This window comes from Aspergillus aculeatus (genome assembly GCF_001890905.1).
Source record: "Aspergillus aculeatus ATCC 16872 unplaced genomic scaffold ASPACscaffold_3, whole genome shotgun sequence".
Lineage (NCBI taxonomy): Eukaryota > Fungi > Ascomycota > Eurotiomycetes > Eurotiales > Aspergillaceae > Aspergillus > Aspergillus aculeatus.
Window position 1 is genome coordinate 2,281,893 of NW_017962978.1, and position 26,885 is coordinate 2,308,777.

General features: G+C 52.2%; 11 protein-coding genes across 11 annotated transcripts; 7 read left to right on the top strand and 4 right to left on the bottom strand.

Annotated features, from left to right (window-relative positions):
- Nucleotides 1-772: 772 nt before the first annotated feature.
- Nucleotides 773-2,221, top strand: ASPACDRAFT_1865378 (uncharacterized protein; the record flags this gene model as incomplete). Its single annotated transcript, XM_020197852.1, has 4 exons — nt 773-975; nt 1,043-1,621; nt 1,872-1,962; nt 2,054-2,221. The coding sequence occupies 4 exons, from the start codon at nt 773-775 to the stop codon at nt 2,219-2,221; spliced, it is 1,041 nt and encodes a 346-aa protein (XP_020059616.1).
- A 501-nt stretch (nt 2,222-2,722) lies between these two features.
- On the bottom strand, nt 2,723-5,175 carry ASPACDRAFT_58212 (SPX domain protein; the record flags this gene model as incomplete). Its single annotated transcript, XM_020203321.1, has 2 exons — nt 2,723-2,854; nt 2,911-5,175. 2 exons carry the CDS (start codon nt 5,173-5,175, stop codon nt 2,723-2,725), a joined length of 2,397 nt encoding a protein of 798 aa, XP_020059617.1.
- A 607-nt stretch (nt 5,176-5,782) lies between these two features.
- Nucleotides 5,783-7,415, top strand: ASPACDRAFT_114222 (NUDIX hydrolase). The gene is made up of 2 exons (XM_020195782.1): nt 5,783-6,438; nt 6,500-7,415. The coding sequence occupies exons 1-2, from the start codon at nt 5,939-5,941 to the stop codon at nt 7,353-7,355; spliced, it is 1,356 nt and encodes a 451-aa protein (XP_020059618.1). The 5' UTR covers nt 5,783-5,938; the 3' UTR covers nt 7,356-7,415.
- Nucleotides 7,416-7,647: 232 nt separating this feature from the next.
- On the top strand, nt 7,648-8,669 carry ASPACDRAFT_114223 (uncharacterized protein). The gene is made up of 4 exons (XM_020195783.1): nt 7,648-7,924; nt 7,997-8,028; nt 8,138-8,219; nt 8,296-8,669. The coding sequence occupies exons 1-4, from the start codon at nt 7,829-7,831 to the stop codon at nt 8,320-8,322; spliced, it is 237 nt and encodes a 78-aa protein (XP_020059619.1). The 5' UTR covers nt 7,648-7,828; the 3' UTR covers nt 8,323-8,669.
- A 417-nt stretch (nt 8,670-9,086) lies between these two features.
- On the top strand, nt 9,087-10,600 carry ASPACDRAFT_58214 (uncharacterized protein; the record flags this gene model as incomplete). Its single annotated transcript, XM_020203322.1, has 4 exons — nt 9,087-9,244; nt 9,335-9,362; nt 9,424-9,937; nt 9,996-10,600. 4 exons carry the CDS (start codon nt 9,087-9,089, stop codon nt 10,598-10,600), a joined length of 1,305 nt encoding a protein of 434 aa, XP_020059620.1.
- A 1,006-nt stretch (nt 10,601-11,606) lies between these two features.
- Nucleotides 11,607-13,044, top strand: ASPACDRAFT_23753 (putative tetracycline transporter; the record flags this gene model as incomplete). The annotated part of the gene is made up of 2 exons (XM_020199222.1): nt 11,607-11,675; nt 11,731-13,044. The coding sequence occupies 2 exons, from the start codon at nt 11,607-11,609 to the stop codon at nt 13,042-13,044; spliced, it is 1,383 nt and encodes a 460-aa protein (XP_020059621.1).
- Nucleotides 13,045-13,604: 560 nt separating this feature from the next.
- On the bottom strand, nt 13,605-14,657 carry ASPACDRAFT_17607 (uncharacterized protein; the record flags this gene model as incomplete). Its single annotated transcript, XM_020197183.1, has 2 exons — nt 13,605-14,371; nt 14,444-14,657. Coding segments are annotated over 2 exons (981 nt in total), but the record flags the coding sequence as incomplete, so codon positions are not given.
- A 336-nt stretch (nt 14,658-14,993) lies between these two features.
- Nucleotides 14,994-18,212, bottom strand: ASPACDRAFT_114232 (uncharacterized protein). Its single transcript, XM_020195784.1, has 8 exons — nt 17,992-18,212; nt 17,751-17,908; nt 17,551-17,702; nt 16,539-17,485; nt 16,345-16,479; nt 16,161-16,292; nt 15,811-16,109; nt 14,994-15,757 (listed from the first exon to the last, which is right to left on the bottom strand). Exons 1-8 carry the CDS (start codon nt 18,029-18,031, stop codon nt 15,101-15,103), a joined length of 2,520 nt encoding a protein of 839 aa, XP_020059623.1. The 5' UTR covers nt 18,032-18,212; the 3' UTR covers nt 14,994-15,100.
- A 464-nt stretch (nt 18,213-18,676) lies between these two features.
- On the bottom strand, nt 18,677-23,709 carry yme2 (putative RNA12 protein; the record flags this gene model as incomplete). The annotated part of the gene is made up of 6 exons (XM_020202368.1): nt 18,677-20,138; nt 20,204-20,447; nt 21,119-21,619; nt 21,676-23,418; nt 23,484-23,557; nt 23,606-23,709. 6 exons carry the CDS (start codon nt 23,707-23,709, stop codon nt 18,677-18,679), a joined length of 4,128 nt encoding a protein of 1,375 aa, XP_020059624.1.
- Nucleotides 23,710-23,972: 263 nt separating this feature from the next.
- ASPACDRAFT_40608 (EMI1 family protein) lies at nt 23,973-24,704 on the top strand (the record flags this gene model as incomplete). Its single annotated transcript, XM_020200784.1, has 1 exon — nt 23,973-24,704. The coding sequence occupies one exon, from the start codon at nt 23,973-23,975 to the stop codon at nt 24,702-24,704; it is 732 nt and encodes a 243-aa protein (XP_020059625.1).
- A 524-nt stretch (nt 24,705-25,228) lies between these two features.
- ASPACDRAFT_58219 (uncharacterized protein) lies at nt 25,229-26,398 on the top strand (the record flags this gene model as incomplete). The annotated part of the gene is made up of 1 exon (XM_020203323.1): nt 25,229-26,398. One exon carries the CDS (start codon nt 25,229-25,231, stop codon nt 26,396-26,398), a length of 1,170 nt encoding a protein of 389 aa, XP_020059626.1.
- Between the last annotated feature and the right edge of the window lie 487 nt (nt 26,399-26,885).

A 26,885-nucleotide genomic window follows, 5' to 3' on the forward strand; every position in this document is an offset into this window, starting at 1 on the left:
AGTCCGATACAGTACACACTCCAGTATCAGCAGATCTATACCACGCTAACGGTAACAATGGTCAACCTGGCCAATTGGCAACTGTGGATGACTCCGTTCTGACTCTCTCGCTCTCTTTCTCTCGGGCCTTTTTCTCGGGCATTTGACATGCATTGATTGTTCTTATTTGTTGCTGGTGGGAAATAGACTAGGTAGTTCGTTTCGTCCGCTGGAACCGATTTGTCAGCAGATGCCAAAGATTCCCTGCTCGGGGAGTTGGGCTTATAAATGCCCGATGCTGCGTCTGGGAGGGAGCAGTTAAATACAGACATATAGTCGTGAGTGTCATTCGAGTGTACAATACTGTAGCTGTTTTAGCCCATGAGTGACTACTTCGTACTTCGCATAGTACAATCAACAATCGGGAGATATCTCCCCCGCCAGTGACGTCAACTGACAGATCCGAAAATCTATGGTGTTTATTCTATCTTACCTTCATGTGCATTGTCCTGGCGTTCAATGCTTTTGCTTTTCACTATGAGTACCCCACTTGGAACTTGACAGGAATGGCGGTTAATCAAGGGAACAGTACAACCCCTGTTCGCAGCCTTGATGCGATGGTTAAGTACTCCGTAGTAACCATCAGCTGACCGCCATCTCATACATCGCCCTGTTTTTATCAGATTTCCGGGGTTTCTTCTCCCCTCCTCCCCCCTCTCTTCTATTGCCATAGAATACTCTCTTAGAATACAATCTCATAGAATTGGAAGTTTCCCCCCCGCATTCAGTCTTCATGATCACGTCTTTCCTTCTCCGCTGTCACGACACCATCTGGTCCTTCCTGCATGTCACCATCCTCAACATCCCACCCTCTCGCCTGCCCATCTTCCCCTCCTTAGCAGGCTCAGTCTGGTTCTTGACCCTTGCCAGCCTACTGCTAACATGGCTGGCTCGAGGCATGCCCCAGTACCCAGGCCAAAGCAATCCACACGTCGCGTGCGTGCTGCCTCTTCTTCGTACATCGAAATAACATGTCATAAGACTAATCAAGCGAAACCAACAGCTTCATCTCCGACATCGCCTCCTTCGAACTCAAGCCCCTTTTCCTGATCGGGGCCTCCATGACTGCCGTCGGGTTCTGGTTCACCGTAGCTGCTGTCCATGTCATGCGCTACGAGCCTGGCTTCGCATTGATCCGCTGCCCGGACCCCTTCTCCTCTAGAGGTAGTCCGCAGCACGCACCATCTCCGGATGGGGATCGACTACCGGCATCAGTGACTCCGTACAACGGCCCTATTCATGACAACAACAATGATAATCCAGATGAGACTGACGACGACGATGTCAGAGACGACGAGTCACCCGCAACCATCGCCACCTTCAAACTCATCTCCCTCCTCGCCATCTTTTCCGCCGGCATGGCCAGCACCGCCCTCATCTTTCTGGCCGTCATGGATACCTTCCGGTACCACTTCGCGCATGCGGTCCTCCTCCGCGTCTGCTTCGGGGGCTTGGCCCTGCAGTCCTTCGGCACGGCGATCGTGTACTCGAACGAGGTGCTGGGGTTTGTGGCGTTCTTGACGCACGGCGGCGTGTGGCAGCCCAGATGGGGGGAGAGGCACAAGGTCAGGGTACGCGTCTTGTAAGTTTTTCTCCTTCTCTTTTTTTCCTCCCTTCCTTTCCTCCTTCCTGCACTCATGTCTGCTCTAAATGGTGGAAAGGGTGACATTATGGATTATGTCTTCTGGGCCTCGCTTGACAGCCAGCAGAGGCGCATAATGGCTAAACCCAGACGTCTTGCATTGCAGTGCCTCCCTCTCCACCGCGTTGATTCTGGTGAAGCTCTTCCTCGGCATCGCTTTTATCTCACTCACCGTCCCCGAGAATGTGAGCGATTACCGGGCCGCCGGGATCCTGGAGTGGGTGATTGCGTTCCTGGGCACGGTGTATTTGTGGCTGTTTGTGGGGTTCTTTGATCGGTGCGTTCCCCCTTCCCTAAATGCCGGTTTCCTTAGATAAGACGATAGATTCAATGACGAAAGGCTAACACAATAGATTGCTGCAAAAAAGAGAGAGCTTCGAAGGCTTGGGCCCGAGTGTGCTGTATGCGGCGGCCTCGAAGGGACGACGGCTCCCTGCCTCGCCCTCCACGCCTCCGGGGGATCGCCGCACACCCAATGACTCGGATGCCGAGCAGGCCCCGTTGCTGTCGCGGGGGTCTACCACGAGCCGATATATGTGATTGCCCGTTAATTATGAATGATGAGTTGCAGCTTAGCGGTAGAGTTTGTTTTCATTGGTTTCCACATTCTAAGACGGCAATGAAAAAGGCGAGCGATTCTACTGCTTGGCGTTGATGGGTATAGCTTTGTATGAGGTTATATACCAACCAGCCGCGAAATTGACTAAGGGGGCGCTACGAGCATCTGATGATGCCCTCCCTGGGGAAGCCAGGCGAACAGTTTGCGTTCACAGAGTCATCTCTTGCGTGGACATGCGTCGGAGTTCAGATACTTGTGTCCTCAGGCGAAAACATCATTCATTCTGACCGGACCTCTTTTCCCATGTTCCAGTTCCTGGGTAACTCCCAGAACAACGCTATTTTCACATTTCCGAAGATATTCTACGAATACATCATCAAAGGCTGACATGTCCAGACACTCGTTTGCCTCTACTCCAAACAGGGGCTTGGGATCCCCTGCAAACGCGACCATATACAAGCAGTCGAGAGTGGAGAGCCTCGTTACAAGGCTTGACCACCTTGATTGACCAGCTGCCACACGCTCGGCTTGTTGATGGACCCGGTAAGGTTGGCAGAAGGGGGAAGACCGGCTGGAGGTTGGCGGTCACGGATCTTCTCGAGGGTGGAGTTGTACTATATAGTAGATTAGCGGATGAACCCCTTGTCCACACCAAGCGACCTGCGCCTACCTTGAAGGCGAAGTTCAACACCAGAGCAACCGCCAACCCAATACAAACAACAATCGGTCCAAATGTGTTGTCCAAATCCCGTCCACTCCGTTGTCGGATGAGTTTGGCCCGCTTCTCGTGCATGTACCACCCCCAGACGGCGGCAAAAATCGCAAAGGCCGTGTAGACGATTGACAACGCACGGGCGATATCATTGTGTTTCCCAGTTGCGTTGTAAAGGCCCAGCGACAGCGATGACAGAAGAATGCTGATGTGGAGCCACTTGATGAAGGTACGTTGGTTGGCGAGCCAGACCTTGGTCTCGACACGGACAGGTCCAGAGTCCTTGATCCACGTGCCTGGTTCCCGAACGCCGGGAGGCAGCACGACCGAGTTTCGGGGACCACGGTTGTTCCGCGCGGCGGAGAAGGTCGGGAAGAGAGAGGCCAGGCGTTTCAGATTCATGGGATGTTCCGGCTGCTGGTCCTCGCGCTGGACTTGTTGGTCTTGCGGCTCCGGGTGCTCAGGTAGGCGGGCTATTTCTGGAGCAGAAGGCCGCTGCGAGGGCGGTAGCATCTGCGAAGACTGTCGACGGCGAGGGGAAGAGGATATGTCGGTGAACATCTGTACGGGTGATCCCACCAGAGGCCTCACTGTCAATGAACCCTTGTTGCCGAGGAAACTTCCAACTGCAATATCGTCTTCTGCTCGCTGCGCTCGCCGCTCCTGTTCTTCGTGGAAAGCGGTTTCTGGGTCTTTTCGAATGTCATTCTCCATCTCACCGAGCCAGAACGGAAAGCTGTTGACGTAGTCCTCGAAGAGCTGCGCCACACCATGGACGAATTTCGAGAACCGTGGCGCCTCCTTTACAAGGTGGGAGACCATGAGATCCTTGATCCATTCGGCACTGTGCGCTGCAGTGCCCTTGAGTTTGATTTCCAGGAGTGCGTAAGGGAAGCGAACGATTTCGCCCGTCCGGATGCTGCTGAACGGGTACTCCATTCCTGCATCATCAATGTCTGTGCGATGCCATTGATCGGGCTCACGGCAGGGACGACCTTCATCCAGAGAGTCTTCCCTGATTAGAGCCAGATTGGTATCGAGCGAGATTCGGATCCGATCATCTCCGGGGATTTGGAACGCCGTACGGGTATAATTAGCCCGAAGCATCGGCTGCAGGTTGTATTCCTTGATGAATGACTGCAGTTCCTCAATATCCTGCTTGAAGGACTCTGCTTGTTCCGATTCACCGTTGCCCATGGTCTCCATCCGCTGAAGCTTTTTGTCAAAGTGGTACTCTCCGTCCAAGAATTCCTTCACGTGTTTTTGTTTGAGCTGAATCTTTACTTCTCGGCTGCGATTGTCGTCCGACACTATCTTTTTCTCCAAAAAAATGGCTGGCTTGTCCTGCAGGTTTCCGGTCCATCGCAGTCGTAGAGACCCGGCTTCGGCGGCGCGAGCGACCTTTTGGTTGTAAAGGTCGAACTGTCGGTTGTCAAAGTAAAGAGAGGTGATTGTAGGGTCGTCAGGAAGGATATCGAGGTCCTTGGAAGTTCCAGGATTATAGATAAGAACGGGAAGCTGCCGTAGAATGTAGGTCTTGGCCTCGAGGACGTTGTTGGGATGAATCCAGAACTTGAAGGAGGAATACATGTCTTGACCAAAGCGAGGTTCAGCTGGATCTTTGGCTTCAACCAAACCCTTGCTCAGAATTTCACGGGCAAAGGAGTACATAACAGACAGTCTGCGAACTAGAGGAGAGTAGTCCTCGGAGTTGAATGGGAGTTGCGACAAGCGCACTTGCAACAAGGGCTTCACACGATACCGTGCTCCACGCTTGCGGTCATGCTTCTTAGCCGCCTTGAGGAAACCGGTGAAGTTAATTCGACTGTATTTCTCCAGCTCGCTGACCTCTCGAGTGATGCTGTCTAGCTCCTGTAGAACGCCTGACGCAATGCGCTTCTTTTCCGCGTCGTCCATTTCCGTGGCAGCCTCATCCTGGGCTGCATCAGTCAACTCTCGCAGCTTGGATTCGCAATCAGCAGTTCGTTCCCGCAGCTGCTTCAAGGTTTCGACCTGGAAGGCATCGACTTTGTCCAGTTGGACGTTAAGTAGCTCCTGGACAAATGCTTCCTCATCTTGTTCGGTCCATTGGCCATTATCGGAATCGCTATCGTTTCCGATGACATCATCCTCCCTCAGAAGGACTTTGAGCTTGTGATAATCAATATATTTCCCACTCCATGGCGGATAGATCGACTTCCGAAGGGTTTTGCCAAAGCGCATGGTCGAGCAGAATGAGGCGAAACTTGGCCGTGGTTAGGAACGACGATTGTGTAACGGAGGAAAAGCAAGAGGAGAGGCCGAGAGAGAGAGTTGCACAGGGACTCGGGAAGGGGAGAGGCTCTTCTTATAAGGGAGAAGGGCAAATGCGGGTCGAGAAGAAGAGACCGTCAATGGGAATCAGCTCATGACAATGGAGAAGGGAAATTTTCAGACTTAAGACGGGACAGACGTAAGGAAAGAAGGGAAGCCGCTAAGAAGTCGCCATCAAGTCCAGGCGGAAAATAGAGAGTGTTCTAATATAGTCTCGTTTGGTCTCTCGTTGCATCCCATCGCCATGCTGATGCACGTGCTGCCTCTCTGCCTCCCCGGAAGGGTCTAGCCCGCCCCCCTCCGTAGTAATTCAGCTGACCATTGGTCAAGTGGCTTTGGAGCTACGTATACTAGGTAGTTAGGTACCAGGTATCACTTTGGTCAGTCCCCGTCCGTCACTGGAATACAGTACCATAATGTTACAGATATGCTGTACTTCCACCTAGTTTTGTAATGTATTATCTACCACTGACAAACAACCTCCGAGGTAACTTACGAAGCACCAAGATCCGTTCCACGATATGTTCCGACCGATAAGAAACTCTCTCTTTCTCTTTTTCTGAATACCTTCCAGCCAGCATCCTTCCTTTGTCGTGTATATATAACTATACTAGGCTATGCTGTAACTCTACATCGCTTCTATATTCTTCTAGACCGAAAATCTCCTATTCCAATGGATTCAGCCAGTCCCCCATCGTTACAGGACTCCGTACCCTTGACGCAATCGCTTCACGATGTGTTGTCCGGCCTCCATCAACGCCCGTACCCTCATGTCCCCAACCCTCCGAAATGCAAGAAACGTGCCTCGGTTGCCCTTATCCTGCGAGTCCGACCTACATATGAACACTGGCCAGAGTCTACCCCTACCTCTTCGGGAGAGACGGACAATTCAGCGTCTGTCCAGCAACGACTGGACGCATTCTTCTCCCAATCGTGGGTTCACCATGGTCAACCAGAGGCGCTATTTATCAAGCGAGCCTCACGCGTGGGAGACAGATGGACTGGTCATGTTGCTCTCCCGGGAGGCAAGCGGGACCCCGAAGATGCAGATGATAAAGCAGCGGCGATTCGGGAAGCCTCAGAGGAGATTGGACTGGATCTGACCACGGAGGATTGTGTGTACATCGGCAACCTGCCCGAAAGAGTTGTAACGACGAGCCTGGGCACGATACCGTATGTACTTCGTCCGATATCATAGCTCGAGTGTGCCTGATACTGATCATGTCAATTGCAGGCTGATGGTCCTATGCCCCTACGTCTTCTTGTTAACATGCAGTGACTCACCAACGCTGAAGCTACAACCCACCGAAGTGGCCTCGACCCATTGGGTGCCGCTAAAAGCGCTTTTGTCGTCTTCTCTGCGCACTGTAGAGCATGTGGACATGACTCAACGCCTCGCAAACATGGGAGGCATCATGGCCCGGGTTGCGTCTCGGTCCTTGATGGGCTACATGCAGTTTCCCGCAATCCGACTGGCCCCAACAGAGAGCCTTCAAAGCAACACAACCCCCGGCCTCACCCCCAGAGATGAGCAAAGACAGTCGCTGTTTCGGCGGTTGATCCCATGGGGTAGAAGTAGCCCTGCTGATCAAGATATTGGAATAAGTCGTCCCTTGCTCCTCTGGGGATTGACGCTAGGGATTATGGCAGACTTCTTGGATCTGCTTCCTCCACACACAGCTGTCAAGCTTTGGCACTACCCCAACTTCACAGCACCCGATCTACGGCTGCTGATCAACATGCTCACATATCGTCTGCGAAAACGCAACAGGCGCTTGGTTGAGAGCGGAGCTCGACCGAACAACACTGCCATGGATGCTCAAACAGCGGCTGTGCCAGTAAAAGAGATTGATTGCAATGGCAGTAGCAGTCAGAACAATATCGGAATCGAAGGACTTGGTGTGGGTCAATACTACGGGCCTTCCGACAAAGGTCTTAATGGGAGCACATATGCGCTGGAAATCATGCTTCGAGGCTATTATGATCGGCTCCGTCTAGCCCTTTACATTTTCGTAGCATGGAGGATAGCCTTGGGCTCCACAGCGGCCTTGTATGCATGGAAATATCTTCGCCAAGTCCGTCAATGGTGACGACGATGATGATGATGACCCTGCCATTATTTTGTGGACTGTATATCTATCAATTGAGTTGAACATACAATAGTATAGATGTTTTCCTACAGCAAACCTCACCCGCATTTCCTCTAGAAGCAAGGGGGAGAACAGCAGCAAAGAGACGGTCACACTAGCAGTTGCTGTTTCTAGACAGTAGTCGCGCTCAATTACATGCTCCAGTAAGACGGGACTGTATTGTCATGTACGAACAGACGTACTGTAAGCTACATAGAGACTGCCCCGGTTCGAGTACCCTAGTTGTCTCGTAGCGGTAAACAATTATTCTCGTCCGCCTTAGCTTGTCATGCTTATCGTCCCGGAAGCTCGCCGGCGTCAAGCGGCTGTTGATTCTTTATCGGCACTGATCCACTCGCGTCATTGCTACTGATCTTCCCTTCCTCCAAGCTTCCAACAACTCCCGACCCTATTGCCTGGCTCATTCGCCTACAATGCCAGCAACGCAGAAGCTTTATCCTCGCGCCACGGTGAAGCGTGTCGTTAAAGCGCATTCGAACCGTAACGTGAGCAAGAACGCTGATATCTTGGTTGGTCTCCTGATTCCGTCCCCCTTATTGCAATTTCCTGCATAGACTCTAATGGCTATTTTCACCTTTCAGATCTTCCTGGATTACATGTTGTTCATGCAAGAGTGAGTCGACTTTGATCTAATAATCCCACTACATGATTCTCAAAACATGGCGCATGCCGAGGGGGACTGAAGGCATTTGTTCACAGCTGAAACCTGGACGTCTATGCAGATTGATGCGGGAATCATCGATTCAGTCGCGGAAGATGGGGGAGAAGAACATATCGTCAAATTCAGTGCGCAAAGTGACCGAGGTATGTTTGCCTGGTGCATCGATGCAAGTATGCATGATTCCCGTCGAGGCTGACATCTTGTCTGTTGAACCTACAGAAAACGCTACGGAAGTTCAAGGGCTAGATTGATGGCAGGCAAAGTTGCCTTGAATATAAATCGCATCATTGCCAGCGCGCGACCGGAGCATATCTCTGATCAGCCAGCTCTGTGGGGTTTGTGCTACGCGGGTGGTTGTTGAGCTTGGTCTAGATTCACGATCCACTCTCTTGGGACCGTGACTGCTCGTCCATGCCTCTAGTGAATTTTATTGTTATGGAAAGAGAAATGGGCTCACAAACTTCAGGCGAATCGGGGTTATATAGGCGTTATTCAGGAGTCACTCCGTTGATACCCAATGCATAGATTGTTCTACATCAGGAAGACCTCTGTACTGTATAAGACAAAAATGGAGTAGATCTGAATAATTTCTCATAGGTAGAGTACGCGCCTCCATCGTGTAAGATTCTTCGCATATGCAGCATAGGGTGCCGGCTGTTGCAATGGTTGTTTGGGTCGCAAGACGTGTTGGGGCTGAACCAGTGACTGGAGCTGCAGCAGCACGCGACGAGGGCGGTTCGGAAGAGTTCCACCCGCATCTGCCAGCTGCTTTTCCCAATTCAATCCCCATTCCCATCTCAGTCTTCCTTTCTGCTTCAACTGTTTCCGCCTTCGCCTCACTTCCACCTCAACAAATCCCTCCTCCTGTCCTCGATTGTGCGCATATATCTTTGCGCTACTGTATAAGACTTTCCGCTGTTCTTTCTACTCTTCGCATAGCTTTTATTCTACATCGTCTGCTCAGGCGCTAGACCACTTCCTCCGAGTCATCATCACACCAAACCAGCAACATGGCTGCCGCTTCTGTCAACTCCAGCCCTGCTCAATACTCCGAAACTTCTTCCAAAAAAGCAAAGTCGAATCATGCTTCTAGTCCTTCTATTGTCTCGAAGCCTGACACGAGCGGCTTGGACAATCTAGACAACCAACACTTCAAGGAATTGCAGAGGTGCGTCTTCAGCGACAAGCACTCCGCGCATTCGCAATGCCCTATCATGGAGCCTTGGAGTCAAATCGCTTACTAGATTCACTGCAACAGAAGCTTGCGCAATGCTGTCAAGAAGCTGGTTAGTGCCCTTGCGTAGAGCTTTCATCCCACTCACCGCTTACACTGGCCTCGCCCTACAGAATGCGACCGCCAAAGTCGACACCATCATTGCAGAGAATCCCGGCAAATCCTTGGATGAGCTTGTTGCTGAGAAGAAGATCAATGCCGACCAGAAGGCACAGGCCCTGAAGAAGCCCTCTCTACAGGCCACCGTTGCCCAGATTGAGGAGCAGATTTCCCACCTCAAGGAATTCGCTGCCTATTACGAGGAACGCTTGGCTACCCAGAAGGCGGAGCTAGAGCAAGCTCACGAGGAGCAGCTCGCAGCTCTGCGGGAGCAGGCTGATGCGGATGCCGCTGAAGCCAGCAAGAAGGATTTCAGCCAACAGCTATTAAGCCTCAGCAAGTTCCTCTGCGCCGCGGCCACTATGAGACGTTCCGGAGACGAATCTTCGAACGAGAGCCGTGCATTCGAGGGCGTTCTATACCAGATTTACGGAGGAACCCAGGATGCTGTGTCTTCGATGCTCAAGATCATCGATGGCGCGGATGACAAGGTCGTTGGTGTTGATGGAACCGCGCTGGAGATCACCTGTGAGTACTGATGCTTTTGTGACTCAAGTAATCGCTGCTAATTGCCTCGGGTCATAAGATGGTAAGGTGAAGCAGATCGCTACTGATCTTGCTCCTGCTTCCGAACCTGCAACTACCGAGGCGGCTCCTGAGTCGGACCCTACTGTGGCCAATGCAGGCTACACTGAGTTGCAAGACTCATCCTACGACTCCAGTGCTGCCGCTGCGACTGAGCCTGCCGCGGAAGAGCAAACCGAACAGGTTGCCCCTCCTGCTCAGACCCTGACTACCGACGGCGCCAATCAAGTGGCTGAGGCTAGCTGGCATACCAATGCGACTGGAGCTGTGGAAACTTCGCCTACCGCTGAAGAATGGGTCGAGGTGCCACGGGACCCTGCTGAAACCGAGACTGGACTTGAAGCTACTCCTGCCGCTGCTGAGGCCGAGGTGAAAGCCGACACAGCTGTGACTGAGACTACTGCGCCCAGCACCGAGGATGTTACTGTTCCCAAGCCCCAGGACGGCTTCGAAGCCGTCTCGCACCATCAGCGCCAGCCTAGCCGTGGTAGAGGCCGAGGTGGCCGGGGCCGTGGGTTCCGGGGCCGTGGCGGTCGTGGCGGCCGTGGAGGTCGCGGACGCGGTGGTGCCAATGGCTCCTCCGCGGCCCCTGCTCCCAGCCAGTAGAAGCCACGTATAGGGAGTTGATAAGCTGCCGTCTGATTAAAGCAACGTGCGTCTCTGCGAGAGGCATCTGCTTTCCGTCGATTTGACTCCGACGCCAGCATCAATCTGCCTGACCCTTCATCGAGCCTCTCTGACCTCGCTTTCTCAAGTCTTCTCTTGCCTCAGCCCGGTGCCCTTTTCTCTAATCTCTCTGAAATACTAATAAACTCAATGGGTAACGGGAGTGTCATGGTTCACGAACGCAATGACTCTTGAAATGATTTACAACAAGATTTCTTTAGAGTGAAGATAATAGCAGGGTGTCACTACTCCGCCGTTCTCTTTATTCTGCTTTTCTTTTGGATCTTTTCCGCAAAAGCTCCTGTTGTATATGTTTGCAGTTATTGAGCGTGCATATTGATTTCTGCAATTTTCTCCCCTTTGATTTTCCTTCTATCTCGGCTGTGGATTCCGCTCCGATGTGGCCTTTTCTTTCTGCAGGTGGCGATGGTGCTTTCTGCACTGCCGCTACATTCTACTTCACATGTATTCTATTTCCGATCATCATGTTGACATATGGAGATGGAGGTTTGGACGGGTTGCGGTGGAGAGGGGTGAGAATACCTTGGCTGTTGACAGCCAAGGGCGGAGCATGATCAGAAGCTTTCAACGATGTGACAGGTAGATGATGAAAGCAGATGTTTTCCTCTCCTAAGGTTCTAGGTTCATTTTACGTGTAGAGAAAGCAAGATGATAAGAAGTGTAAGAGCTCCGACGGAGCTGTCTGAAAGAGGCAATGCCGCGGGTAGGGTATAGGGCTATGACATAACGGGGGGAGAGGCCATCTTGACTCTCCTTCCATCTTCTTTTGCATCAGACAACCCTTCGACTTCAGAGTCACCTGCACTCTTTCTTTCTCTTCCGTTCTTTTTCTTCTAGTGTTGCTAGTCGAACTCCTTGTTCTCTTATTCTCTTATTCGTTTTTTTTTTCGTCCTTTCTGCCCGAAAGCTTTCTCAATTGACCGTCATGGCGTTACCCGCGGAGCAGCGGAAGAAGATCCTCAAGGTCTTGATGACCTCGCTACTCTTGGATTTGGTATGCGTCCCAGTTACCAGCTAAAGCAAGACAAACACTGACACTTCTACACTAGATATCCTTTACTTTCATTCTACCACTCTTCCCTTCCCTACTTACTTTTTACCGCAATCAAGATCCGTCTCCCAACTCGCTCCTCAACCGCTTGTTCCACTATTTGAACGCCTATAAGAACTCATTTGCGAAACCCATCGATTCACGCTATGACATAGTTCTTCTGGGCGGCGCACTTGGCTCGCTGTTTTCTTTCTTGCAGGCACTTGCAGCGCCATTCATTGGCCGTCTGTCAGATAAACACGGCCGCAAGACCGCCCTCCTCTGCTCTATGGTCGGTAACACCCTTAGCGTAGCTCTCTGGGTTACCGCGACAGACTTCCGAACTTTCCTCGCTAGTCGCATTGTCGGTGGCCTCAGTGAGGGCAACGTGCAGCTCGCAAATGCTATTGCCACTGATATCAGCGACCCCAGCCAGCGTGGCTCAACCATGGCCCTTGTTGGCGTCTGTTTCAGTATCGCCTTTACTTTCGGGCCCGCGCTCGGCGCAGCCCTCTCCAACATCACCACCGTTGCCGCCAATCCCTTTGCGACGGCCGCGGGCGTTTCGCTTCTCTTGATCGTCGTTGAAACCGCCTATCTGTACTTCTGTCTCCCGGAGACCCATCCCCGTTTTACCAAGCTGGTTCATGCCCTCAACACGAACAACACCAAGAACAACAAGAACAACAACAATGACGAAGCCCAACCACCCACCGGGCCTGCCCATTCCGCGGAGCCTAAGGAACACACAAACAACCCCGCGCTCCTCAATCTGATCCATTTGCTATTCCTCCTCCCTTTCTCGGGCCTCGAATTCTCCCTCCCCTTCCTGACTGCCACTTTCTACGCGGGAAGTAAATCCAGTCCCTCCGCCCTCAACGGCCGTCTGCTCTCCATGATGGGTCTGATTGCCTCCCTCCTCCAGGGCACCGTGGTGCGCCGCCTGCCCCCGCTCAAAACCGTGCGTATCGGCGTCATCGCATGCGCGATCTCTTTCTTTATGCTTGCGCGCGTCTCCTCGCTGGGAGGCCTCTACGCGGCGGGCGGGCTATTGGCTATTACTAGTGCGACGGTCGTCACCGGGCTAAACAGCTTGGGGAGCTTCGAGGCCCAAGAGGAGAATCGTGGTGCCGTGTTGGGGAAGTTGCGGAGTTGGGGACAGGTTGGACGCGCGGCCGGACCGCTGTTGTTCTGTTCCTTGTTCTGGTGGATGGGCCGGGAGGTGGCCTACACGGTTGGCGGATGTGCCATGTTGGTGGTCTGTGGAGGGGTGTTTGTTTTGCTGAGGGAGCCGGTCGTTGGTGGACAGAAGGAGTCCAAGAAGAAGAATTAGATCCCATACCTGTTTCCTATTGAAATGCGACGCTGCTTCAGGCTCCATGGACGGAGACGATTCGTCACTCCATGCATCATTCGTGGGTTCCTGCATAGCTGCTGTCGTCATGTCTGATGTGAGGTTGCATAGATTTATATGGACATATTGCATCATTACTGGCTGGCCCAGTGCTTCCCACTCGGCTGGATAGCGCCGAGTTGCTTGCTGATACACCAAACTTGAGTCATTATTCATTACCTATGTGGCATAATTTACATGTTCGAAGACTTGTACAGTAAATGGGAGATGAGATAGGTCAAACATCGAACCCGGATAAGCTCAGATAACAGCCGTCCAGATGTCCATCAGGTCCGCGGAGGGGGGAGGCTTTCTTCTTTACGAAGAAGGTAGAAAGAAGCGCACCCGGCTAACTCCCGTCTTCGCAAACATCACGGGAGCTAATCCTCCTGAAATAAACGCGCCGTAGCAATTGCCAAGCCATAACAGCAGCAAACGTTACAACCAGCTCCAGTAAACAATCAAGCATGCCCGCCTAATTGATACCGCTTCCCACACCCATGGAAGCCCCTCGCGCGCGCGAAGAAGCTGTCCCTTGGAGTCGAGTGGTAGTCCTGGAAGGCCAGGCCCGGCTCCGCCGGCGAGGGGTCCAGCGACTCCCTGGCCTTCCCAATCAACCAGTCGGCCAACGTGACGAATTTCGGGGTCCGTTCCCATCCACATGCATCATCGGCGTGTTCAATCGTATGCGACGCAATGCGACCCTCTTCGTCGAACGAGAAGATGAACAGCCCCGTGAACTGTTCCTCCTTGGAGAGTTTGAAGATCGGCGCATCCCCGCCCAGCAGCACGCTGAGGCCCTTGTTGGTTCCGGTTTGCGAAGGGCTGGACCCCGAGGCCGGCGACGAGGAAGCGGAGGAGGAGGCGGTGGTGGTGGTGGAACGCGGGTTGGAGGTGAAGGAGGGTTGCTGTTGCTGCCCGTGATGATGATTTTCGCTGCGCGGTTCGGTCCGCCACCGCACGACTAGGCGCTCGTCGCTGTCGTCTGGTTGCTCCCCGCTGGCATAGCGGGCCGGGTCCAGCACCGTGCCGGCGCGGACGATGCGCTCGCTAATGATCTTGAGTTTGACGTTGCCGAGGAGGGGCAGGCTGCTCCAGGCAACGGGCACAGTCCACAGTGCGGCTCGGTAGAGGGTTCGCCCTTTAACAGTGGGGAGATGAGGGTGCGTCGACGGAAAGAGATGCAAGGTTATGCTCGGGGAGAGTATCTTAGGTGGCAGAGGATTGGTGAGGATGTTTGGGAGGAAAGGTGAGAGGATTCGAAGCGCTGGCCGGACGTTCATGAATCAGTACGTATTTTTTCTGGTATTCCAGTACTAGATCTCTTCACGAAGCTTACTTTTCCCGAGCTTGAGAATGCGCTCGTCCGGTTGTTCATGATCCCCCCGCGGCCGCTCGAGTCCGTCAAAAGCGGACGATTGGAATCCAGTTTGCGAGAATTGGGGTTGCGACGCAGACGTCAACGAGGGTCCACGAAGAACCTCATGCTGAGCTGAGAGCCGTGGAGTTGAAGAAAGATAGAACTGATGTGGAGGAGAAACACGAGGACTAGGAATGGAGCTCGAACAATTGATGAAATGTGTTCCTCGTCGGCTTCGCGCGCAAGGAAGCGCACGGCCAGTAAGCGTCGGCATCACGGAGTCTTAGAAGAGGTGGACAGGACTCTCATCCAGGAAGCCTCTGTCGTAAGATCATCACATGCATTGCCAAGCAAAGTCAAGTCATCAGATAGATATGACCAAGATGGTTAATTTGGCTGGCAACATGGAAAGGTGAAGAAAGAGTCCCGTCGAAGATGGAGATGATTCGGCCAGAAATAGCTGTGATTGGTGCTTCGGCTATGACGTCGGCCCGTCAATCGATCAGGATTGTGGCCTGAGGCCACAAGGCAGGAAGGCAGGAAGGTATGAAGGCTAAAATATGTGCGCATGCATTGGTGGTATCTATCATAATGATTATGGTGTGGTCATACCCTTGAAACAGACCATGTCTCCCTTTACATTCTCTCGTCATCCTCCCCAAGATATCGCCTTTCGGCCAGTTCTCGGATCTTGTCTTGCAGGACGCCTCGGCCATACCGTTCAGCCACCTTGACGGCCGCCTCCACCATCTTGCCGTTGCGGTCTCTCATCATCTGTACCAGTTCCAACGCCTTCATACCTCGCTCCTCGCCCTCTCGGCACTCCACTGCTAGAAGTTGCAGCAATATCTTATCCACCTCAACTTCCTTCCGAGCCAGCTCGGCGCGCTGACTTGCCGTAGCGTTAGTGGTAGACACCAGGTCTTCAAAGAGTGAAAGCAAGATGTTTCCTCGGACAAAAGCTTCTTCAAACCGAGCTCCATCATGTCGAATCGAGCCACTGTCCTCGTCGTCTTCGGCTCCCTTGCCCGGTGTGTCGGAAATCGGGATGCGGAAGTCGAATTCGCTCAACAGCGGCCGAGGGAAGTACGGATACTTATCACCTCCCTTGAGAATGATGCAGTGGAACTTGTCCTGAGCCACAGCAACGGGCCAGTAGGTCTCCTCTTTCCGTCCGCTAGCTAATCGCTCTAGCTGCTTCGTGTCTAGCAGCGGTACCCACCGAGCCTGGCCATTGTTGCGCCAATGCTGAAGGACAAGCAACACGCCTTCGGAGTCATAAATGCATGGGTCCTGTAGCTCCAAGTCAGTATGTGAGTCCGGCATGGCAGGCTGGAGCAACCAACCCCATTATCAGAAAAGAAGACACTTTGCAGCTCGGTATCTTCAGGCAGGGCGACAACATCCTCGTTTTGACAAATCTCGTCCCGCTTGACGTTCTCTACCGAGTATCGTAGTGTTGCTGTTCGGCCATCGCTGCTCAGTGGACCGTTGCCCACAGTCATGATATAGTCTCGCCATGCAGCACAAGTGACGGCAGGGCTCTTCTGCCGGTACACTTTGAACGGGGTGCCGAATAATGTGTAGACACGAACGTAGTCTTTGGTCGTTACAGCAACAATGTAGGATTCACTGAGCGCCAGCGCTGTCGAGGTGAGTTAGCAAAGCCTGCAAACCAGATTCTCGAGTTCCTTACCCCGGATGAATTCGCCCTTTGGAAGCTGCGTCCGCCAATCTGCCCGGGTTGTCCATGTCTCGTGAGGGCGATAGAAGATCGTCGCTGGACTGCCATCCGTGGGGTTATTGGAGAACAAAGTTCCATTGTCATCTAGGTCTTGTTAGTCCAGGACTCGACCCATGTGTGTTTGCTCTCAACCTACTCAGACAAGCCCGATCGTAAAGGTATGGATCCGTGAAGTGGAAATCACGGTGAAGCTCGCGATCGTAAAATTCCACTGTTATGGTGTTATGGGTTTCTTGGTCAACCGTCCAGACACAACCGGTCAGGTTCAAACCTTCAACAGTTAGCGTTCGATCACAAGGGATATTCTATGATCAAATCCAGAGCACATACAGAGGTAGCGTCTGTTGCCACGCCAGGGTGTGCTTCCTGGTTGGAGAGGAGGGTGAATCTTTGGCTTGGCAAAGGCCGTCAAAACTCTCTTGTCGGTATGGCCATCGATCTCATCCGTGTGTGACCCAACTCGCTTGCCGAACCCATTGATGTCCTCCGCATAGCCAGCCCCGTCATCATCCTCGACGAAATCATCCATGCCGACATCGCCATTGAGGATCTCATCGAGAGAGTCAAGGCTCCCAGCTCTTTGCCTCCGTTCGATGGTCTCCTTCGGGCGGTTCGCCAATGGCCGTCTTACATTGTCAGAGATTTCTGTCAAGGCCCCAGAGAAGATAGGTGCGGCCTGTAGTGGCTTCTCAAGCAGTGGCTGATGCTCCTTGGAAACGAAATCATCGTAGATAAACAATTCTCCGTCAGACGTTGTGAAAGAGACAGAGTTTTTCGTTGGATGCCAGGCAAGGTTTATCACGTTCGCAAAATCGTAGCGTTGTAATACCTTCTGCGTCCTTGTCTCCCATAGCAGGATCTGACCATCCGCGCCAGCAGTCGCAAGAAGCGCTCCGTTAGGTGACCAAGCGAGCGCCGTAATCTGTCCATTATGACCGCCAGCAAACACCTTCTCCTTCTTCCACTCGCCCGTGGAAAAGATCGCAATATCCCGGGTCGCTTCGGCGGAAGCAAACGCCGTTCCGTCAGGATGCCAGACAATCCGGGATGTGGCCTCAACTTCCGGCTCAAGTCGCCTAATCACCCCGTCCAGCTTCTGCACCAATTCGGGTTCGTCCGAAAGTGTCGAGTAGATGTAAAGGAAACCATCCGTACAGGAGACCGTAACGTATCGGCCACTCGGGTCGAAAGTGACGTGCTTGACGCCTTTCGACTGTTCCCGTAGATATTTGACTTTAGTCATGTCCTCAATATTGACGATCTTCACTGTAAGCTCACTAAGAGGCAAAAATGTTAGCCAGCCCACTATACCACGCATTTAGGGAGTACAAATCTGACTTACTCGCTCGCTACCGCGGCCCACTCGCCATCTCTTGAGATTGCAATATCCCGTACTGGAAGCATGCATCGTACCAATAGCTTCACCATCTTGCCTGACTGAATCTCGTATTGCCAAACTGTGCCGTCTTCTGCGCCCATAATGAAAGATTCATTCTGCACTTAATTAGTCTTCGACCAGGCAATTCGAAGAGGAAAGCATACGGTAGCACCGATACCCAGATGCCCGTCGACGCCCTCGTCCACCGTCTTCGGCTCGCCATCTTGTCCCACGGTGTAGATACGAATTGCGGAGTTCGAACCGCCAGTAATCACACGCTGGCCATCAGGCGTATATGCGAGTACCGTAGTGCCCGGGGTATCTGCGTTGTTTGATGCGCGTCAGCCTTCAATTCAGGTAGACAAGAGCAGCAAGTGAGGTGTGGTGATCAGTTGCGAGACTCACGGGCGGGTCTGCCCCTAGGACGCATCGCTTCAGAGGACATGATGATGTGGCCCCGGGCTTTGTCTTTGGCAGAGTCGCCGGATACCCGATAAAAGGAAATGAAGAATTAAAGAGAACCAAGTCAGTATAGCTCCTTTCAATGTACTGAGCTCAATCAGTTGTCGTTTGCAGCCTGTGATCGCGTATGTCCATGCAGCCGCGGCGAAACCACGGAGTACCGGGGGACGTGCTTTCGGGGCACGCGTTCGACGCGTCTATCGTCCCAAGTACTTTTGCCTTATCTGTCCTATAATCAGGGCTTAGGGCACGCTTTTAGGGCTACCCCTCTGGATCATGTATCATTCAGTTCGACAAGCCATTCATACATCGTAGCTCGTCTAGTATTGACTCCATACGAAAACCATGGTCCTCCACAAAATCATGGGATTTGAGACCCAGCGATCGCAAAGAACTCGGACCGAGACTTCCTGACACTGGTTCACCTGCCTGTTTTTCTACTTGGATGCCCGCTTGCAGCTCCTCCGGGAAAGAATCTCGACCTTATTGCTACGATTTTGCAAGCAGTCCCAACGGGTTAAGGTCGATAGCATATCATGAATAACTTCTCGAATCTTGGTATATACAAACAACCATATATTAAACACCGTGTATATGCAAGGACAAATGTGAACTCAGTCCCTTGTGATTAGATGCGTTGCCGCATTCGTACCCTGATATCAGTCTTCGGCAAGAAAGCTGCAGCGGATGGTCTATGCTCTGGTATGGCAAAATCGTTGCCCTGGGCGGGTTCAACGTCCCACAAGGCGATGATCGCGGCAGAGAAAGCCAGAAGTTTTCGTTCTGCAAAAGCGCGACCTTTACACCCCGACACACCCCCGCCAAACGGTTTGATGACGTCCATACTTGCTTTCTTCTCGCCGGTGTCTGGGTCGGTCGTGACAAACCTCAGTGGATCAAACTGGTTAGGATTAGAGAAATATCGGTGATCATTGTGGATGACGGCGTGAGGGATGACAATAGCATCACCCTTCTTGAATTTGTACGAACGAGGCTGCGATAACCCATCCAGAGTTGCATCTTCTTCGGATTCGGTTACAGTGAAGTCTGATGTGACATTTCGAAAAGATAAAGCTGCAGAGTCCAGGCGCAAAGTCTCATAAAAGCTAGCCTTCAGGAGAAGGCATGATTTGATGAGGCCTTCTGTATCGATAGACATGCGAGGAGGCTCGTCGAATGGAAGGCCAGTTTCTTCCCTGCTCGGTCGGGTAATCTTGATGAATGGAGCGATTTCTTGACGAATCTTAGCCAGGAGAGCACTGTCGGCATATATGCGAAGGAGATGCCAGAAGACCACGTTGGGAGAGTTTGAGTTCATGGCCCAGAGCAGAGACAGATGTGCAGGAGCGCTTGATCTGGCAGAAAGCCCTAGGCTTTTGCACTTCCGTATCCGTTCCCTTAGAGGCTCTGAGATATCATCCAGGTCTCTGAAATCGGCGCCAGGGTCCAGGCCATCGTCCCACGCCAAGAATGCTTTATGAAATTCCGTCAGAACTTCCAACAGCCGGTCACGGGCAGTATGCGCTGCAGATATGCCGGGATGTGATAGCCGAGGAAGACCCGTGGCTACGGCAAGAAAATGATTGTCAAGAGTGAAGACGTCAGGAAGCAGGGTTGGGTTGGCTTCCAAAATGCTCTCTCCTGTGAAAATAGCCGTTGTGATATGGCCAACAAAATGACGAATCAGGGCGAAGAAGTTGACCTCGCAGACCAGAATGTCATCCTGTCCGACCACCAGTGCCTGACTGCCGCGTTCCCATTGCATCTGATCGACTATACTCCGGCAATTCGTGACCAAATTAGGGGTCTGGCGTTCAATCAAGCGGGTAGCAGTCCGTGTACCTTCCGTGAGGAAGGGTTCACGCATGAGCAGATTTGGCACACTGTGACTGAGCGCATGGTGGTCTGCAGGGCTCAGACTACGGAGCGCACCACGGTCACCGAAGACTGTCCGTAGGGCATAGTTCATTAAATCGGTCGAGGAGATGCCTCGTGCTGTAAACACAGCTTTGACTAATGAAGGGGCGACAATAGTGATGTGATTCGTGCCGCCCATATAGATGCCGAAGACAGGCTCGTTCATAAATTGCCTGAGAAAAGGATTTTAGTTAAGATTCAAGGTCATTCGGCAAAGGTGGTGCACAGGAGAACAAACCTGGCATTCCCAATCAGCTTCACATGGTCCCGGGCGAAGGATATACCATGGCCTATCCAAGGGAGCCAGTAAGGCACCATCCGAACCGAGCGTGTCGGTCCCGCCTCGGTTCCACTACCGAGGCGACTTTGCAGTCCGCTGATGAGGCGAGTCGCCACGCAAACGGACACCAGGAGAGCCACCCACGTAGGCCACCCCACGCTATTGAAGCCATCGAGTGCCAGGCGAATAAGCCCCCCGGGGGCTGAATCATATCCTTCCATTTCCCAAGCACAAGGGCGGATGCCCCTCAAGAAAAGTGCTGGTGCAGACCGGGACAGGGGTTGAATAGACCGACCGTCCACACGATGGTCATACAATGCGCAAAACCAGAAGAATAGCTTAACCTCTCAAAACAATATCAGATCTCATATGAAGCATAAACGAAGAGGGAACTTCGCAACCTGGCGCTGTTTCAGAGCGCGGAGATTTATGCAAAGATGTAGTAGGTTGACTCGCAGATGCAGTTGGGCTACAATACGGTAAAATTACCGTTGCTTATCTCAGCAGAACTCCCCTTCCTGCCTTGTTTTCGGGGCGATATCTACTATTCTCGAAGGCTCAACCAACAACTGGTTGACTCGACGGCTAAAAGCTGATCCATCAAATCTGAATTGGAGCTCGACTTGGTCTGAGGCAGTTCTGATTCAGTCTCAAGAAGGATGCATCTTCCTGCGATCTTTTCACTGTGCGATAGGTCTACGGAGGCTTGCGGCTGAAAGTAGACTTGACAGATCATTCCCTGTTCATTAACATTCGAAATTATGTACACTACATATCAATGCAATCATAATGCAGGCCGACTTTCCACTGCACCTGTTCAATGTTCCCGCCGCAGAATCTTCTGCAAGGTCGCGCTCTCTGCTTCATACTTACTTACCTTGTTTTGTGAGCTATAAACCTTACCTAAGAGCCACTTGATCCGGCTGGCGAGCTCCCAAGGTTGTTTGGGCAGCGTCCCTAGAAGTTGCAACTCCTCCTCGTACTTGCTTATACTTTTGTTCTCGACACTAATGAGCTGTTTGAGAATTTCGAGATCTAGGCGGCTGCTCAAGGTCTTGTTCTCGGTGAGACGCTTGAAAACGGCCCGGTACACAGGCTTGCCAGGCTTGACCACATCGGGGCAACCATTGACTGAGTTGATAGAAATCAACTCCGCCTGCTCAAGAGCACGCAAGGATGCTTCACCGTTGTCCTTGAAGAGGTCGGATAGCAGGATCTGGTTGTAAGGTAGTGCCGCATCCTTGGCGTTAGCAAGTGTTTTGATTAGATGCCATGCCTGTTCCTGTGTCCACGACTTGGAGGTTGTGTCACTACCCAAGATGAACATCTTCAAGATCTCGGAGGCTGACTGTTCGATTATGCGGGTGACGGCAGCTGATTCTATGAGTTAATTGCTGACCTTGTTCATGCATTGGCAGCCTCGTACTCACCTAAAGGGGACTCTCCAGCTTCGATCCGCCGTGCCATGAATTCAAGGTCAGTGACCCGGCCTCCCAGTACCTGTATACAGCTGTCCAAGTCTGACAGGTTACCGAGGTCGAGAGTCTGTTTCGTGCCAGTCTTTGATTCGTACTCCAAATGACTGAGCACAAACTTCCTTCCTACCTCCGGTGAACAGTCGCCCAAGGAAATGGTCCGGAACACGGAGTTGGGTAGAGCCTTGCTCAATGGCTTGGAGAAGGAGACGTCTGTGGTGAGAAAGATGACGTGCGCTATATTCCCAGTGGTCAAACCAGCGGCCCATTCGGTGAGTTTGTCGTAGACTACACTGTCCTCGGAGAAATTGTGCAAGAAATTATCGATAACCACCACGGGCCTCTGCTCTGGATGAGCCTCAAGGTATTCCTCATCACTTAGATGGGCTTCTTTCTCATCGTTCTTCTTGTTCTCCAATGCAACTTTCTTGAGGGCAGTGGCAGTATTTTGCCAGATCTTGCTGAGCTGAGCATCCAAGGTCTCTGAAAACCCGGCTTTCGTGCCAATCATACCTTGAGCGGCCAGATCGATAAAGCTGCTCATGCTGTTCATCCAGGAGAAGACCGGTCGGTATCCTACCTGGCTAGCAGCACGAGAAATCTTCGCCGTGTCACCTTTTGCATCCTGAATTTGCTTACAATCGATGACAACCTTGTACCTGTAGTTTTCCAGGGCGCGATCCAGAACAAGCTCTCGCTTTCCGGTCCCGCGAGGTCCGTGAATGACGATGAACGTTTCAGCGTTCTCCATCAGCCACGACTGTAGCTGAGCGATATCACCTTGACGATCTTCCCAGATAGCTGTGAGCCGGCGCGGATCAGATCCGCGGCGGCCGAAATAGATGATATTGGCTTTGTTCACCTGGTTTCTGATCCACCGCAAGATGCTGTTTTCTTCTTTTTGCAAGGTCGCTTTGATCTTCATCTCAATGAAGAACGTTCGAATTGGGTCAAAAACAGTTACTGTGATGGCTGCGATGAGGGCGGCAATAATGGGAATCACAATCCTTGGATGATTCAAAAGCCAGTCCTTGATCATGGACAACTTGATGTTGGCTTCATACTTGATCTTGATCCTGGTGCCGGACTTTCCACCACCTTCATGCTCCGGAATGGTGAAGCCGTGCACGCAGTTCTTAGCCATGACGGCGTTCCTTGCGCGGGAGAACACAATGAACGCATATCTGGGCGTGACTTTGGAATCGGACGGCTGCCTTTCGATGTCTCTTAGCTTGCCGTACCGGCGAAACACACTGTACAAAGCCTCGGTGGTCGGTTCTCCTGCTGTTCCATCAGAGGAAGCAGGCAGGAATTCCACTCTCAGCCGTGGGGTGGGAATGCGGTATAGGTCCTCAATCCAGGGCCTGCCATGAACATGGGCCACGTTGACCTCCTGAAACGGATTGAACCATGGCCTGATAGGGTGTTCTTTGAGGTGATTCTGTATCGCGGTTACGATGTCCAAGTCCTTGAGTCCATCCTTGCGGTTATACTTCACAAATGCGCCGCCTTCTCTGAAACGGGGGATAACCTCCCGGATATCGATGTCCAATGTTTGAGGAAAGACGCGACGTATTATGTGTAAAGGATCAGAAGCCGCTAGGTGTGGTCTGTCGATACGTTTCAGTACTTGTTCGTATGACCGACCACCGCTAAGAGGCCCTTGTAGTAGCCATTGTAACCGCGAAGGAAAGATATCTGTATAATGAGTGCATCAGCATGAATTGGTATTAGCTTGAGACTTGGAAGTCAATATATCATACTGTTCACGAAAATAAGCCCTTCACCGTCCTTCACTTCAATATGACCTGTTTCGACAGTGCTAATATGAGAAGAGCTACTGTTCAGTCTGGCGAGGATCCCTTTTGAAGAGGGAATGGAGAACCCATTGGGACGCACATGGGCTCGGTAGCCCCATGGCCTCACGATATGCACCGGAGCTCGCATCATCTCAGCGACGCAAGAGATGTGTAGGAGCAATGGTTTCATGGCTGGGTTCTTGGTTTATCGAGAGCATCCTATGACGTAGCTGGGGAGCTTTCATTATCTGCGAAATACAGCTTGTAACGACCGTGTTGCAGGGCAGCCGTGCGGCCCCCGCTCCGGTACGGTCACACTATGTCTTCGATAAATTACAGCACTATCGCCAATCAGACTCCATCGACTCGCATTTGTCCCTTTGATTCAAATCCGAGGTTCAGCCAATTCAACCGCCTCAAACAACAACTTTTTTGGTATTGGCCAGCGTCACCATGGGCTGGTTGTGGAAAACCCCTTCCAAGGAGGGCGAGTCTCAAACCCCGCCTCCTGCTTCATCTGGTCTTCCTGATTCCGGTCTACCATCTGCACACACAGCACATGCATCTACGCCGTCCTCATCAGCACAAGCGGATCACCCCCCAACATTAACTCGCGAAGAGCAAGCCGACGCCGAATGGAAGAAGTTAATCGCTAGTCTCGAGGGCGATATTAGCCAGAAATCACACGATAAACGGCGTTCGACTCCCGAAACACCTTCTCTCGATACATCATCCTCTAATCCTCATGCTCCCCCGAACTCGATCGCCCCCGACTCTCTCTATCCCGATACCATGTCTTGCCGCTCGGCATTCGACTACGCCTTTTTCTGTCAATCTTTCGGTGGCCAGTTTGTCAACGTCTACCGATACGGCGAGCTGCGGTCTTGCAGCGAGCATTGGAGTAATTTCTGGCTGTGCATGAAGACCCGCACCTGGGGTGACGAACGGCGCAAGGAGGCGATTCGGGATCATTACCGGAAGAAGGCTATCAAGTACAAGACAGGGCCCAGCAGTGAGGATGTCTGGGATGTGCGCACGGAATCTATCGGCGAGTGCTTTAATGGCGACTTCGCCGCGCTCGAGAGGGAGGTGAAGGCTGCCGAGGAGGCCGCAGCAGCGGCAGCGGCCAGCCAGAAAGCGGCGGCGGCATCAGCAACAGCAGAGGCGTCGTCAGCATCGTCATGAAAGAAAGATACTAGACGGTGAAAGCCCTTCCTCATCTGGCCCATTCTTCTTTGCCCGTGTAAAAATTTCCTGTCCATTTCCATGAACGTGCATGTTAGACTCGGTTGATCTTCATGTTAGTTTCCAATACGATACCTGTCCCTGGGGGATATTGTACGATAGTCATATTCAGATCAATCAAAAGGATGTCAATGATCTGGCTAGACAATTGGGGGTTCTTTTTTGGTCTCTTTGAGGACTGGTGTGCAGATCAAAGGAGACCGCCATTGTTCTCGAAATCGCGGAGGTCTGGTCTGTGAGATCTCTCTGTCAATCAAACAAACCTTTGTTTTCCAGGATTTCTTGAAAGGAATATTGATATGAGGATGAAATCCCTCAAAAGGGTCAGCCTGCGCCTTTTCTTTCCTTCAAATTTGCTGTTTCTTCCTAAACATTGCACTACACTTCTCGACAACGAAATTTAGACTCGCCCGTCCACAATCGAGCAGCGACTTCATAATCCCTTCACAATCTTGAATCGCAAGATGGACAAGCTGACCGAGCAATCAGGCCAAAACAGAGCCAGGCGAGGTGCGTTTTCTGGACCTTCAAGTTCAGCAGCAGCAGAAACAACGACACCAACGCCAACAACGCCAAATACCCCATTGCCATCTCACACGCAAGCACAGCCCTCCCACAGCACATTTCATTCATCGCATCATGAGGAGGTTACCGCGTACGTTGCACAATATAGAGATGCAACCAATGGCCCTCATGACGAGGTCGAGTACCACCCTTTTACCGCCCACGACCCCCTCTACTACCACCCTCGATATCGCAAAGTCGTGACCTGGAGGCAGCCAACAGCAACCGTCATCCCCGCTGATGATCCGATTCCCCTGTCAGACCTCCCTCAGGAGACTCGCGCTCCTCCTCCTACTCCTCCTCCTCCTCCTCCTCCTCCCCCATCTCCTCCCCCATCTCCTCCCCCCATCCCCACGGATGCTAAGTTGATGCCTCCGCCTCCTTTCCCCCGCCGTCTCCGTTCCCAGTCCCCGCAGCCCCCTTCCATCCTGAAACCCCCAACCAGGACCGACAGGGAGACCCTGCAGAGCAATCTCTGGGCCATGATGAAGCTCGCCGATCGCGAGCTCACCGCATGCCATGAAATCCTGGAGGCCACGAGTCAGCAGTGCCTGCAGCATCTCTTTGAGATCGACGAAGGCTTGAAATACCTCGATGCGCTGTTCCAGGAGGACGAGCGGCAGGCGGACATGCTGCGACGGTATGGGAGACACCACGAGCGCTCCGCTCATTGCCTGGCGAATGGGGATGTTCATTTCTACGCGTATCGGTACGGCCGCGGTCGTGGGCCCAGAAGCACTCGGACTGAGCGAAGGACTGCAGGTTTCAGTTCAACCTATCGTGGTGGCGGTCCTCATGATTGGCAGAATCGCCTACGCGGCTTTGACCGTACCGTTGTCAGTGGACGGGTGGAAAAGATGGGGAAGAAGTCGGACAGTATGACTGGGATTGCGGCTCGGATCAAGCTTGGGTACGAGGACTTGAAGAACCACCCTCCTCGCCGTAGACGAGAGGGCGTCGAGGACGAGAATTGGGGCGGGAACGAAGGTGAGGAAATAGAGATTGAGACAGAGGATGCGGACGACGACGATGATGAAAATTACTATGATGAGGACGACAACGAGGATTGATTGAAGCCAAGTTCCCGAGGAATGAGATGGGTAGACTGCTGGTGGATGTCGTCAAGGCTTGTCTTCATATATTTTGTAATGCTAGTAGACCTTATTTGTTACCAGCTTACACGATTTTGAACTCGAATACAAACACTATCATACTGTGCCAAGTCACTTAAGATCATCAGATTGATATTGACGTGAATAGAATATGTACAGGCAGCTAGAAAGTCGCACAGAATGACAAACGCTCCGACCTTACACAACATTTTGATGATGAAAAGAACGCTGCACAACTCAGGCAAGCATAGAAGTGAAGCAAAAGCCTTCAACCAGCCCCCCAAGATAGTCTCTCGGAAAGATAGTAGAAAAATGTATAGTTATAGGGATACGAGCCACCCGACGTTAATTTACCGAAGCAACGAACTTTTCTTTTAGCTTTGGCCTGATCCGTTTTGCCTTGTAATATCGACAGTCATAGATTCGTTGTAATCATGAGTCTCAC